General features: G+C 36.2%; 1 protein-coding gene across 1 annotated transcript in view; it reads right to left on the bottom strand.

The window, feature by feature from the left end:
- Window positions 1–1445: 1445 nt before the first annotated feature.
- LIN7A (lin-7 homolog A, crumbs cell polarity complex component) overlaps window positions 1446–16184 on the bottom strand; it is a 156173-nt gene continuing 141434 nt past the window's right edge. Inside the window, exons 5-6 of the mRNA XM_019751288.2 lie at window positions 12835–13053; window positions 1446–6738 (exon numbers count right to left, since the gene is read on the bottom strand). Coding sequence (XP_019606847.1) covers window positions 12835–13053 — 219 coding nt within the window. The 3' untranslated portion in view covers window positions 1446–6738. The remainder of the gene's footprint in view (window positions 6739–12834; window positions 13054–16184) is intronic.

Below are 16184 nucleotides of genomic sequence, written 5' to 3'. Positions count from 1 at the left end.
ATTTGGAACACTTTCCAGAAATAGGTAGTGATCAACTTGGACTGAAAGAATAAAAAGGCTAAAAAAGCAGTGCTATGCAGTGTATCTCAAACCATATCTCTTCCCAATGTCAGCTCATTAGCCTATCCACACACATTCACACACACACACACACACACACACACACACCACACAACCAAGCAAATACTTTGGGATTTCTGGGTCATAATCTGATGTAGTCCTGGTAGATATCGTCACTGTAGAACTCAAGTCTTCATATTTAATTCCATCTTGAAGAAAAACTTGTGATGTTTTTCACTGTCATGGAACCCCATGACTTCTATTTCATAGTCCATGTACCAGATTTCAATATCATCATGTTTCATGTTTTATATTTTGTATTTGTGGGTGGGAGGGAACTATAATGTCCTCTTTCCCTAATAGCATATTAATATTTTGTTTCAAAGGATCTTGACTAGGAATATGATTTGTTTCTGGTGTGTGTGTGTGTGTGTGTGTGTGTGTGAGAGAGAGAGAGAGAGAGAGAGAGAGAGAGAGAGAGAGAGAGAGAGAGAGAGAGAGAGAGAAATGTGGGAAATGCAGGGCCCTTTGGAGGATTTTGAGCAAAGGCATAGTTTCAGGAAGATTTATCTAGCATCAATGTATAGGAAAAATTAGGGAGACAAGGTAACTGGGAAACAATTAAAAGCTCACAAAAATCCTAGTAAAAAGTACTAAGGTTCTAGGCCTAGGTAGGAGTGGTGAAAATAAGTAAGAGAAGATAGTCTGAAGAAACCCTGTCAAGGTAAAATGAAAAGAATGCTAAGAATTGATATAAATGGCAAGAGAGAAAGATGACTACATTTGTACAGAGAATGTAGTAGAATCATCAGTAGAAATAAAGGTGTCAAGGGAGTTAAAGAGAAGTTAACAAGTATGGTTTGGAGCATAAGGCATTTGAATTCTCCACTGGCATATTATATGTAAAGCTAAACTTCCCCAAATGTTAATTATTTAGAAGGAGCTAATTCATTAGTAGTGGGAAAGAATGAGATAATAAAAAGTTTACTTGAAGACTCCTTGCTGTCACCAATATGAACTAACATTTAAGTTGCATCGCGTGCCCATTTAACTGGGAGAGGCAGAGAGAGAACAAATTTAAATAATGCGTATGAGTCTTCTTTGTGAGATGTCAATACGAATTTACTGGTTCCACAGATGTCAATTCCTGCTACCTCTGGAAGTGTGGACACTGACCTACCTAATTGTGGTTACGCTAATTTCAATTCTTGCCTTTCATCTTGGCTAACCCCTCAACAGTACGACCCCACTGTGTGGTTTGAATGGAGAAACACAAGGAATTTGGCATTCAAATATTCAGGTGTATTCAGCATCTAAAAATTCTTCTATATCCATGCTTTAAAAGAACTTAAAGTCATTTGATAATGAAGACAATATTTCCAATCTGGTGTTTAATGCTTTTACTTCCCAGCAGCATAATACCACTTTGGTCAGGTTGAACCGCTGCACCATTTTGCAGCTCTTTCAGAAAAATAATGAAAACAATTGGAAAGACATGATCACATGCAATGGTGAGAAAATAGTACTACTGCCCAATCTTTCCCCGTAAATGTGAAATATTCTTGGTTCATCTCCACACTGTGTATAAGCCCTTAGAGCAAGGGATATTGTTTCAGTTTTTTTGTTTGTTTGTTTGTCTGTTTGTTTTTGTAGCACCAAATAGACACAGTGCCTAACAACAAATAATTCTGAAAAGTCGTTAAAGTATTTATCACAGCTGAAATTTTCTGGATCTGTACTTTTATCCATGTCCCCAGCTTGAAGTGTTGTTCACGAGAGTAAGCTATAACATAAGATGGCATTCTCACTCTGTTTCTGCCACTGATGTAGTTTGTTGACTGTTACTATTTTGCTAATATATTTTTGTTTACTACTTTACAATTTCAAAGTACTTTTATATACAGTGACTCATTAATTTTGATGTAATGGTGTTCCCAAGCCACAGATAATGGTGAGACAGATGAGCTCTTACATTACACTGCATGGGTTCAAATCCTAGTTGCTTCTGCTAGCCGTGTGACCTTGAACAAGTGCCGTATCTGTTCTTCAGTTTTCTTGTCTATAAAATAGAACCTGCTAAATAGAGTTGTTGAAAGGGCAATGAGATAGTCTCTGAAAGTACTGAGCACAATAGAACCCAGTTAACAGCTAAATGTTAGTTATGAATAAATTACTACTTATGTACTTCATTGGGGTATAACCATGGTGTACGGATAAACTGACCCGCATTCTTGAGTAGTGTGTTTAGAAAAGCAAGCTGATAGAAATATGTTCAGAGAGATTTTTATGATTTCCATGGGGCTAGGGATTTTCTTTCCTGTGTCAGCTATGAAAAGGGACATGACAGGCAGGAAACTCTAGTTATTGCTAGAGTAAGTGATGAGGATTTCCTCACAGTAAGCTCCATGAGGGCATTATGTCTGTCTTATTTGCCACTATATTTCCAGAACCTAACACACACTAGGTACACAATAAATATTTGTTAAATGAACAAACACATAGGAAAGTCTTAATAGCTGTGTGATTAATCTCAAGCTCAGAAGCATTTTAGGAATCAAATATGACAGTGATCTTTTGAAAGCAAAAAAATATTTAGAGATGTTAACGCCAATTACTCTGAACTCCTTAGAGAAAAGTTGTTAATCAATATCAAAGGGGATATTGATAATACTCATGATGATATGACTTTTCTTCTATTTAAAAAAATGAAACCATAACATTTTATAAAATTTATTGATGGAGTTCCATGTTTGGATTATTTTTGCCAAAAAAACTCAAAGAGCTTTCAGAAAGAACTAGAAAGGCCGAGTGAGTGTTATTCATTATAAAAACTCTGAATCCCCAAAGATTATTCCTTACTTAAATGTCCTCAAACCCTTGACACGTTTGAAGTGATTGATTCCAAATTCATATGTCTAGAAAGTATTTATGAAGAGTCAATACTAGTCCTCACTATGAAATTCAGAAATTATAGCGCCAATCAGTATGAGTTGGTACAATTTTTCAAATTATCAAAGGCAAAATTCATTTATCTGTGTGTCCACCTATTCTGTCATTCATTTATTCAACAAATGTTAATTGACTGCCTACATTGTGTCAGGTGTTATGTCAGATTCTAGGGATACAGCAGTCCAAAAGACAGTTGCAGCCCTTTCCCATAGAGTTTATGATGTAGAGAGGACTGAAATGGTAGAATGGTCCCAAGTTTGGGGAGATCCTGCCTGTTGACCTCCCTGAATCTTTAGAGCATTGATTTCTACTTCACAGTGCTGTCTAAAGCTGATCTTTAGACAGTGCTGTCTAAAGGCTGTGTCTGTATGATAAATACAAACGAGCTAGAAGATGAGAAATTCAGACATTATTCACGCATCCACAAATACCTATACATGTTTAAAATGATGTTGACAAAATATTCCAACATCTTGGAGTCTTATACGTAGGCACCGCTGAATAAAATTAAACTGAGATCAGATCAGTTTAATTTGTCATGGTTGAAAATTGCATTTGTAAATTGGTTCAATTCATCTTTAGACAAGTTCTTCAGAGACAGCCTTGAATTCTTAAAAAGCCCCTGATTTTGTATTTAGATCTTAGCATTGTCTTTAAAAAAAAAAAAAAAAAGTAGTAGTTTATATAACTGGAGAATTCCCTACTGATTACATGATAGAGGAAGCATGAAAGTCTGTTAGTCTTTCCAAAGTCAATTGTAATTTAAGCTCATTATCTCCCCAAGGATATTCTATTTCAAATGGCAATAGAATCAAAACGTAAATGCCCCAATGAAAAGGTTCGGTATTCTTTTACTGAACTATGTATTTGCCTTCAAAATCATAGCAGGAAAGAATTTAGAAAAATCTGGCCACCAATTGGACCAAGAGAAAGAACTAAAATTCACCAGAATCACTGATGTATAGTCACAACAGGTTTTGTCCCCCTAACTTTTAATACCTAATTTATTTATGATATTAAAGATTGAGCTTCATGTAAGATCTCCCTAATATGTCTTTATTTTAATATCGTTTTGGACATGTCAGTAACTCTAACATGATCATTAATAACAAAGAGTATTAATATAAGTTGTAATTTTTTTCCCTTTCCCTCAGGTTTTAGGGAATCTTTAGAGAATCACAAGGGTCCTCTCTAAGCCTTAAGGATGCTTACTTTTGACTAAAACTTTAGGAGAAGGCTTATATTTCAATGACTAAATTTTTACTGAAGAAAACTGGCCATTTGACTGGTCACATGTATCTAGAACCACTGTGACATGTAATCTGTCATTAGATTTCTTAAGTGTGATGGATTTGCCCCTTCACTGTGACAAATGACCTGACAGACATTTATTAGCACTTAACATTATGCAAATGAAGCATACAAATACAAAAACTTCTAGAAAACACAAATGTAAAGTATCTGCTCATTTGATAATTGTTCTGTAATTCCATGACAATATTTACATTGATGGGAAAACAGGATAATTTCACATTAACCAAACATGCTAAATAAAAACATACTCACCTTAAGCTCCAAATGTATACAATGTACTAAAATGTGTTGAAATGACAATTTCCTTATTACAAGTGTTCAATGATTTCCCCTTCTGAGAATCTGTGTCATCGCCTGAATAGCTTTAATATTTCTTTGTTAAATGATAATTAAAATATATGTTTTATTACATTTGTCTTGTAAAAATGAGAACTACCTCTTTCAAACTGAGTAATACACAAGCAATCTCCATTCATTCCCTTTAATCATGCGTTGTCTCTTTTGTAAACCTATTTTACGTAACCTATTTTACATTCAGGATCCTCACCCTTGCCCTCCCCCCCCAGTTCTCTCTGGTAAAAAATGGTATGTTTTCAAGGATGAGAATCTGTTACTACAGCAGAACGTTGTTAAAAATGGTGTAGCTCCTAATTTCCTTGCTGTTTGTCCTCTGTTGGGTGACAGACAATGAAAAGTAGGCAGAACCTGGCGTAAGACTAGCTGAACAGGGCAAACTGAAAAATGTGCTGGGTAATTCTGATGGGTTTTATTTTATTTTTTCAAGAAAACAGTTCCTAAACTGAGCTTTATAAATTTTTAATTTGGGGGACTATCTGAAATGGGAAATTTATTGTATCTTGGGGAATTAATTTCTGCATTTGAGTAAAGGGAATACTCAAATATTTGTCTCAGTTTTAATGGTTTATCTAGAGTTTTTCAATTGGACATTTATTCTTTTTACAGGTACACTTGTGTGCTTAAGGTATTTAGTGCCCAAATAATTATTGCTTCCTATTCGTTCCATAGAGTAAAATCAGACTTAGGTGACTAAATTCAATAACAGTCAAAAGTTATGATCAGTATAGGTGGCTCTAGCAGATCATTTTCCAGTAAATGATACTTTCTGAAAGATGACATCTCATTGTCTTTTTACCTACATAAATATGTATCATGCAGTAGGTATCTTTTTCCTTCAGAAGCAGCAGCATCTTTTCATTGATAATATTAATATCACTGGTTTACATATGACTAATTTAAAAGGAATAATACTTTGATCTTAGATTGCCCAGAATATCCACTTTATATTTGAGGAAACTGATCTAAACTTCGTATGACATATATTTGGTGTGTGTGTATGAACATGTATTATAATTTAGTTTTTTAAAGCCCTAAGCTTTACATGTTAAATAGACTTTTGTAATAGCACGTCAGTGTACAAAGAGTTTATATTTCTCCAGAGTTTATCAATCAAAAATATAAAACAAACAAAAACATATTGTGAGCAGTGTTAAATATAAATATGTGAGGATCAGAGGATGAAGCTAGGATCTTTGCTAGTATTCTCTTACCAGATGCATAACATTGGTAAAAAAAAAAGACCTACCTTTGTAACAAATACATTCTGATAATATATATTTTGTGGAATAAATATACATTCTATTCTGTTAGAATTAATAGTAATAGATACAAGCAATACTTAAATTAAAAAAAATACAGTACTAGAGTTCTCTATCCTTGCTTCTAGCAAACTAAAGTTGAGCTATAATTGCCCCACTCTATTAATGCATAATAAAATTCATGGAAACAGAAAATAAAATGCCAATTGCTTTGAGAATCTGAGTAGAGTATGTAGTATAATACCTTGGCTCTTTCAAGAGGGGAATCGAACTTGAATTTGCAATTAACTGGAATTCTAATTTAGACAACTCAGCAGTATGGATGTGGAACAGGTCAGGGAGAGGGGCAACGTGAAGGTTTCTTTTAAGTGGTGACAATATTGAACTGATGCAGTTTGAACTACAGCCTAATGAGGAATTTGTTAATCTGTGGAAAAGCCATAGACCCAAGATTCACTTCATCCTGGCCCTGGTGATTTATCTGAAAGTCATGGACTTTATTCTTAGACTGTTTCAGTCTGCAGGCTGGAAAACCTCTCCGTTGACACACGGAGAATTCCCACTACAGTGAATGGAAGGTCTGTGTGTGTAAAGAGCCTTGAGCAGCAGGGGTTCAGGCCCAGAGAAAGAAGGTGTCGAGTTGCCTTGGTAAAGAATTTATACACCACAGTGTTCACAGCTTCTTGACTGGTATAATTATCAGTGTTGTCTTTTCTTTTTACTATGTGCTGGGATTCAGAAGCACGGTTTCAAATTTGTGACTCTCAGATGTTTGATCAAGTAGCTTTTCTTCAAGGACCTGAAAGGGGGGAAAGAGTGAGAGAACTCAGTGATTGGTATTCATTTATCAACTACAAAATGCTAAAAATAACAAAGAAGCATGTGCTATGTGACAACAGCAAGGATTATTTTGGGCGCTATCATTCATGCACAATCTTCTACATGTGAAAAAAAACAATATGTGATGTTTGCAAAGGAAGTAATTATCGAATGGGGATGGAAAAGACACCATTATTCCCTAAAATGAAATAAAGAACACCAGTTTGGAGACATTTCAAATGTATAACATTTCTTCCTCCCAATTACAAATAACTCTATTTTTCTTCATGAAGGCAAAGACCAGACAACCTTTAAATTATGACTCTTAGGGAGGTTAGTACCGTGTTTTCCTGAAAATAAGACTGGGTCTTATACTAATTTTTGCTCCAAAAGACACACTGGGGCTTATGCTCAGGAGATGTCATCCTGAAAAATCATGCTAGGGCTTATTTTCCGGTTAGGTCTTATTTTCGGGGAAACACAGTAGTGCTCTGGTTGAGGTACAGGCCAGCAAAGCCGCTTTCTGACAGGCTGGAAGCACCCATATTCCTTCTGTGAAGCAGATACCAGGCCTGTATCTTCTCCCACAAAGAGCCTGACACCAAATAGAACAGAGGAGACAGCTGTCCATATGGTCAGATTTGGGGAGCAGGCTCCCCAGATAGTCCCCCGAGACCTGTCACTCTTCCAATTATAGAGTCATTTCTTTCAGAGAGAACAATGGTTTTCAATCTTTAGTTTTAAAGCTGCAGATATTTTTATTTCAATAAATGCAGAGCACCATCTACAAAACAGATTTTAACAAATTGTTCTGGTTGATGTGGTGGGGAGGGTGGGGGCTTGCACTCTCCAGCTGTCATGCATTCTAGAGGTGTGCCTAAAAGTCCCTAGGGCTGGGGCCTCCAGAATAGAATTGAAAGCCATGAATGAGGCCACTGTGCTTTTTCAGGAGACACCTGACAAGATGTTATTTACATATCACATCTGTCATTAACATTTTAATAACTACAATAGTCTTACTACTATGGTTACTACACCAATGAGTCCTCACAAACTGCCACATATTTTGTTAAGAGTTTTACATATTTTTTTCTTATTTAATCTCCACAATAGACAGTACTGAACCTTAGATTGAGTGACTTCCTACAGGTCTCTGCTACCAAGTGACTGAGATCTAGAGACTGAGTCTTGAATGAATTAATTTATCATACAGTTACATGTCCTGAGGGAATGGGTCTCAGAACAAGTGAATTTTAGTAAGAGTCTTGGATGTCCTCATCCAGAGGGGGGTAGACCTCAGGGACAGACCAGCGGCTGAGAGAGCACTGAGCATCCAAAATATGCCCCAGATGTTCTCATTCCCGTGATTTACAATTCAACAGTTTAGTGATTTTTTTAAAAACAACAAAAGCCTCTTTTCCATATTATTGTCAATTTTATTGATCAGACTGCTTTGCTAACTTTTAAATGGGCCATTGTGGTAGCCAGAATTTTGAACCCCAAACATGTCTATATCCTAATCCCCAGAACCTGTGAATATGTTAGATTCCATGGTAATTATAAAGTTGTAGATGGAAATTAAGATTGCTAACCAACAGATGTTAAAATAGAGAGATTATCCTGGATTGTCCAGGTCGGCCCAATGTAATTAAAATGGAAGAGAGAGTGCGAAGAGTCAGGGAAGGGATGTGATGATGGAAGCAGAGAGCAGAGCCGTGCAATGTGGAGACCCTACGGCCATTGCTGGTTTTGAAGGTGGACGATGGGACCATGTAGCAGGAAAGCGAGCAGCAGCCTCTGGAAGCTGGGAAAGGCGAGGAAATGCTTTTCCCCCTAGAGTCCCCTAAGGCCCAGTGAGACTGTGTTGGACTTCTGTCCTACAGAATTACAAGATAATACATTTGTGTTCTTTTAAGTCACAAAATTTGTGGTAATTTTTTAGGGCAGCAAGAGGAAACTAATACAGCTGTGATGATGAAGTACTTTAAGTATGGGGCACTGTTTTGGTGGTAAGCAGTGAGGGTGAGTTGGTTAACTCCAAGTCTAAGCAGTGTGAGAATAAATCTCTGGAAAGTTCATATGAACGTGTCTGTGAAGAGGGATAGGGGAAGATAAGGACAGGTGCCACAGAAGTAAGAGGCAGAGTAGCAAAGTGGTTAAAAGAAAGAGGCTTTGAAGCTCAGTGTTCTGGTTTGAATTACTGCCCTATCACTCGCTAGCTGTGAAATGTGTGAACTTCTAAAAATCTTACACAACTCAGTTTCCTTCTTTAAAGTGAGATGGAAAATAGTTCCTCATACTCATACAATTATTTTTAAACGCGTTCTTGGCACACCCTAATTGTTTACCAATTTGATGCAGCATTATGATTATTATTTCTGGTCCAGCGTTCAGCTGGGTAACTCTGGGTTCCTTGGATTTGGTTTTATCAGAGGCATCCTCTGAGACCTGGTCCTCTCAGTGATGGGGCTGGCAGTTCTGGCTGTGGTTCCCTGGATCAGATCACTAGGCCCAGGGCTGTGGCAGTGGTAGTGGAAGGCATAGAACAGTCAGTAGTGGACAAAATGGAGGACTGAATAGAAGGAGGAAAAGGAGGTTGGTCAGCCCACTGGCGAACAACAGCTGTTTTGTAAATCTGCTAAGATCCAGCCTGGTTTTGAATGTAAATGAATTCTCCACCCTACATCCAACAATAAGAGGTTAAGAGAAATTAAATTGGCTTTTGGTTTGGACTTTCTCAAAATGTTGACATCTCAAGAAGTATTCCTCTTCTTTCTTACTTTTATTCTTTGGGACTCTAGGTGAAATATGGATGTATGTAAAATTACATTTTAAAAAATGAGATGTTTAAAGCTGAATAAAAAACACTCTTTCTCAAAAAAAGTGAGCATAGAATAAGAAACCTATAATCTTATTCTTTGTTTAGGTTTCTGCAATATAATTATATAGTGATCATATCTACTATATTTTAGAAAATGTAATTTATTTTTCCTGACTATCAAACATGGAAGTTAGGACATTTGAATTTTGCTTCAAGAGAGTTTAAAATTAGAAGTGGGCATAAGAGACATCCTCCACACATTGCCTGCATTCAACCCATTTTTCATTTGTATCCAGAATTTACCATTGCTAATTACTTTGTAATTATATTATCTCAGATTTAAAAAAATGTTATTTCTAGTTTAAAGAATAGAAATTATATTTCATGTGATAAACAATGACTTAATATCTGATAAGTATTTTGCTTTACCTGGTTTTGCCTGACTTATCAAACTAAAAAAAAAAAGTCAGAGATCTGTTCAAAGAAATTGGTCAAATTAGCTTCGTAAAAACAACTATAGTGTGACTCAGCAAGTGTAGCAAATCTCATTTAATCCTTAAAAATCTAATTAATTAAAAGTTGAGCAAGAGTTAATGGAGGTCTCCTTGACTGAATTCACCATAAAATCCCTGGATGACATGACTTGGTTGTATTTCACTTGTACTTGAAATGGTACTACACTTTCATCTCAAGGGGCCATGATCATGTTGGTTGCACGGTTGTCTTGGCAGACCTAAATATAACTTTCATGTTCACTTAAATAGAGCTTTACCATATCCTGTGCAAGAAAAAACAAAAGTTTGTAAATGCCTTTTATTAAAAGTGTTATTCTTTCGTGATGAGACAATAGGAAATTCTGAAGTGATTTAACGAAGGCTGATGGGACAGAGAAACAAAATTGAGTACATGGCCCAGCAAACATTTATGGCCATGCTGTATACTTTCAAAGATGACTGAATGAGCATGATATTGGTAGCTTTTAGTAAAACCCCAGGAGTCCGAATGGCAACATATTTCTCAAAACACTTCAGAAGGATTTTACTATGGGCTAGCGTGGTATATGAATTAAGAGAATTGGTACAAGTCAGTAATATTGACGGTGGAAGGAAAAAATGAGTTACTGAAAAGAGGGTCAATGTTTGACTAAAGAGTAATGGATTTTTATTATTAGCGAAAAGATCATTGAAAGGATTCTGAAAGTAAAAATGTAAAGTACCTCTATCTTCAGAATGGATAAGAGATGAGAAGGATATAGACAAAACGACTTGTCCATATGCATCCGTATCACTCCATCTCAACAAATATCCCCCCAGCCCAAGCCACCATATCTCTTGCCCAGACTACTAGACATTAGCCTCCTAATTGGTCTCTGTTTTCACCCTTACCCTGCAATAATCTATTCTCCCCAAAACAGCCAGAATGGTCTTTTGAAATACATAAATCAGGTCATGTCACTCCCTTGCTTAAAAACCTGCAGTGGTTTCTAGTGCAATAGAATCTAACTTCTCTCAGTGATTTAAAAAGCTCTCTGTAACCTGGCCCCCATCTGTCTCACTGTCCTTTTTACTCATCATTCCCTAACTACCCCAGCTTTCTTTTTATTCCTCAAACATCAAATAACTCAAGTCTTCCTTCGAGCTACTGCACTGGCTGTTTCCTCCACTTCTCATGCTCATTTCCTGGCTTTTCCTTGTCTTTTAATCTGTTGGCTTTAATGTAAGTCCTTTGAGGGGGTCTTCTCTGATCCCCAAATTGTAAGTCATCACCTAGTCAATCTCTATCCAAGTACCCTATTTTAACTCTGTAAAGTACTGGTCCCAGGAGGATGTTTGTATTTACTTGTTTGTTAACTGTGTCCTCCAACCAGAACATAAACACCATGAGAGCAAGGACTTGCTCATGCTGCTTCTGCAGCCCACTGAACAGTACCTGGCCCTGCATAGTGCCAAATAAATAGTTATTGTTGAATAAATGTAGTTTTTAGAATGGAATGGAATTTTCTACAAAGACACCAAACTAAGGTGTATATATAATACAATTGGCAGGCTATAAAAATAAAGATATATTGATGAATTCCCAAGACTTTCTGAGGACAAATCCCATACTCTTTTTACTTCAACATACAGCATCTCCTTGTCATAAGTGTCACAGAAAATTGAAAGTCTCATATTATATGCAGTGTTTCAGGTTGAGCAAATTATAATCTGATATTGAATCAGTTAAAAACCAAATATTACCCATTATCATTTTCCCAAAAACATTTGAACTTCATTTCAGATACACATTTGCAGATACTATAGTGTAGAGGTTATCTAACAATATGAACTGTGTCTTCCAAAGGACAGCAAGAAAACTTTATACGTGAACTCCAAAACTGCTGATGTTGGCAGATGAAATACCTGGTAGAGTACGAAGGGAAATAATTCTGTGCTACTTGGGAGTGTGGTTGCTAGGAATTCACTGATGCTATTACAGCTTCATATCACTCATTTGAAAAATAGGGTTTTAATGATACTTAACTTGAAGGGTCTTTCTGAGGATTAGGGATAATGTGGGAGAAGGGCCTAGCACATAGCAGGTACTTCAAAGACAATGATTCTTACTCTGAAGATTTTTTCTTCAGTTTTCTTTAAAATATATAGCAAACCTGACAGCATTCTTTGCAAAGTGAAATTTAGAAAAAGGCAGGTGCATCTTAGACACGCTCTAAGTGACCATCCAAAGAGAATTTCAAAATCTCTGAGAGCATGGACACTGACAGGTCTCCACTTCACTCTTTTAAGTGCAACTGTTTTCTAATAAACTGCATTTCAGGATCTTCCCAGAATCTGCACTATATGGTTGTTTAGCTTGCACACTAGGCAAAGGCAACTGGCCAACGGACTGAGTAGGGGCTGAAATCCAGCCCCCACCCTTGTGTTATAGCCATGTGCCCCAGGATCTGGGCTTGCACAGAGGCTGCGTTTTCCTAATTATTATAAACGTATTCAATAGTCTGTATCTGGTCCTCCCCAATTATATTATTTTCCAAAATATCTTACATTTGCAAGGAATATAGCTGAATGACGCATAAAATAAGGAACTATTGTGTTTACATTTTCTGGGATCACTGTATTTCATTTGTTTGATTTTCTTTTTTTGGAATATTAAATCTAATGATTTTGTTCCAGCTGTCTAAGGAACAATATACTTTTGTACAAAATCAAACAGATATGTGTAAGGGACTTTCCTTGCCTAGAAGAAGGCACTACTCACCTATGACATGTGGTTTTGCTGTGTCTGTTGCTGCTGCTGTTGTTGTTGCTGCTGAATTAGCAATTGCTGCTGCTGCCGGCGCCGGGCTGTCCGTAGCTTTTCAAAGCGAGCCTCCATTTCTTCCAGGACTTTTGGGGTGTATCGAACCACCAGCTTGACGCTGTCCTTAGCAGCCTTGAGTAGTTCCACAGCTTTCTCGTGGTGTTCTCCTTCCACGCTCTGAAAAGACAGGGACATTCCTTAAGGGAAAGAGCTTCCATATTCTGTTCCCTGAGAGACAAATCTGCAATTAGTATCATATTAAAATCCCAAGCTGGGAAATTTCAAGAAGGCATGGAAAATGAGATATATTACCATCATCATTACTTATCACTTATGTAGTTGACCTATAAGCGAGTTTAGGCTGCACTACGGTATAGATGGATTGAATGGGTGTTCAAGTTAGGAAAGTGAGAAATAACAAAGACCTAAAAAACAATGCTAACATTTAGAAGAGGATTTCTAGATTTTATCTGGAAGAGTAAATATACTGTTCTGGAAAATTTTGAAAACAATTAAAAAAGAGTAATTAAAGGTGACTTTCCCTATCAGATATTAAAATTTTTTAAGAATCTACAATGAGTAAAGTAGTGTCTTATTGGTGCAGTAAGAGACAGAACAGAACAGAGAGTACAGAAGCAGATCCATCATGTGCAATTTTTATTATATGATACATGTGGAACGTAGACCAAAGGGGAAAATGACAATTAAATAATGATGCTAGAACAAATAATAATTAAATGACAAAATAATGTATATCCCAATCTTATAGTCAATGTTAAATATAACAGATTGATTAAAACTTTAAATGTAAAAATAAAACTATAAAGCAACTAAAATACAACATAGGCAAACATTCACCATTTTGTAATGAAAAAGGAATTTTCAAGTAAAAATACCAAAGAAAAAAAATCACAAAATCAGATTTAAAAATTGTATTTCTATTTACCACACACTATAAAAAGGTCAAATGACAAACCATAAAAAACATTTTCAATATATAACAATCAATTTTGTTAATATTCTTCCAATGAAAAGCTCTTACAAGTCAATAAAGACAAGCAAAATGCGCAAGTGAATTCATGGACAAATAATAATTTTAAAAAATGTCCAATAAATCTATGAAAGAATGTCAAAGCTCCCTAATAAACAAATATAGATAAACACAAAATATTTCATTTTAATTAAAAAGTGATAAATATATATTTTTAAATATAGTATATTGACAAGGATATAGGAAAATGGGACTCTCATACACTAATAGTAATTTCACAAAAATTGGCACAATTTTTCCGGAGGGCACTATTGTTATGCATTGTTAAACCTGTTATAATAGATTTACTTTCAGAGGAAGTTACAAAAGATATAATAAAAAATGCACACATACATACAAAGTAGTTATAATACAACAGAAAGCAAAAACCAAATTGATTCTTGGATTTTGAATGTCAAAATTGTCATTTGAACATTATGGCATAGGCAATAGTTGGGAAACTATATTTACTCTAAGTAAACACAAGGAGACTTCTCCCAAACCTACTGACGATTCTCCAGGTTGTAATTAGGGAGAAGCAGCGGAAGAAAGTTGTAATCAGACATTATAGGACCCTCAGAAAAGTAGACAATCTCCTTCCCTCTCAGGTGATCCCCAGGGCAGATGACATACCTCCCCCCCTTTTTTAAATTAAAGTTCATTGGGGTGACAATGGTTAGTAAAGTTACATAGGTTTTTATAGGATCGAAGTACAAAGGCTTTTTTGACTTATTTCCTGAACAAAGCTCAGAGAAGAAATGTGTGTGTTATGTGACAAACAGGGACCGAGATACCCTTAAGGATTGCTAGAACACCTAAGAGTGGCACTCAAGTGGCAGACAAGGCCATCCCAAATTGGTTGAGATTACATTTTCACAACCCAAGCAGAAGGGGGACTAAAAATAGATACCATGTTAAGTTAAAAAAATAATTTGCATTTCAAGCACACTTCAATTTTATCTTGAAATTCATATGACTATTACACAGATTTGAAGAGTTAAGAGGTGGTGTTCCATTCTGTGGTCTGCTTCAGCAGGGTAGATGTGAACTGAGAAAAGAAAAGTTTTGAATTTCGCATGAGGCAGTCACCGGTGCACTGTACGTGCCCCGATTCAGTCGTTTGTTGGAATACCAGGCACATATTAAGAGTTTAAGAAATGACCACGATGAGCCCTGGAGGCAACTTATATAACCACTCCTTACCACGTCTGAATTAAATAGAGATCAAGGGGCTATAAATAGCTGTTGGGCAGAATATATTTTTATCTGTGGCTGAAGCCTAGGAAAATAGGCTTCTTCATTGATTAATTCATTATTTTAATTGTTCACTTGACCATTGATTTGGTCACTCAACAGATGTTTATTTTACTGGTTATAATCTACTAGATTTTTTGGAAGAACATGAAGGATGGGAAAAACTTTGTACCATATAAACTCTACATTCAGTGTGCTTGTAATTTCTTTGTAATTTGCCCCGAGATAAATTGCTAATGTACAGAATTCTCCTTTAAAAGATAAACTGGGTGATTTGATTATCCATAACTTTCTCTTATTTCTTTTTTAATATTAAAGTTAAGTGTTTATGTTTCAGTAATAACGGTTCATCGGTTTCTAGACCAGATGATTACCAGACTTCTTTTTGGCTTTTGTTCTATTTACTTTCATTTAATAGGGTTGGAAATTCTAGGCCAGACCTTTAGAGGCCCATTATCCCAGTTTAGGCACTATGCCTGCAATTTAGAGTTGCCACAGGAGAGCTGTGGTACTAATACGTGGTACCATCAGGCTCTCGCCACAGTGAATAGCTGAGAGAAAAATGGCTGGTGTACTATACCCAGCCCTGCAGAACTGTCAGGGTCACCTTCTCCCTCCCGCAGCTTAGCTCTCTCCATGCAGTCAGCAGCTTATAAATAGCAGACTTCATGGTTTTTGAATCCAGAATTTTCGCTTTGATGCTCTAGCATTGGTTTAGATGATGACTCAGATTCTTTCCAACTCAGGAGACTTAACAGGTTTCCTGGTTTGATCTACCTTTCACTTTGCCTTCCCCACCAGGGCCAAGGAACCATCACCTAAGACCTGACTGTCATACTTCTTCATTTCTACACCTAAGTGCTTTGTTAAAATAATATACATTACTACATGATTAAACAATATAATAGGAACTAAGAGGTAACTCTTAGAGATTTGAAGAAATATGAGCATATTTGTAGAATGCATTATTTCAAACACCCCTTAATTTGTTCTGTAAAGTTTTCAGGAAAATTTCTTAACTCTC

The sequence above is a fragment of the Rhinolophus sinicus genome, linkage group LG02 (assembly GCF_036562045.2).
Source record: "Rhinolophus sinicus isolate RSC01 linkage group LG02, ASM3656204v1, whole genome shotgun sequence".
Taxonomy (NCBI): domain Eukaryota; kingdom Metazoa; phylum Chordata; class Mammalia; order Chiroptera; family Rhinolophidae; genus Rhinolophus; species Rhinolophus sinicus.
Note: the sequence above shows the minus strand (reverse complement) of the source record. Positions and strands in the feature narration are given on the sequence as shown.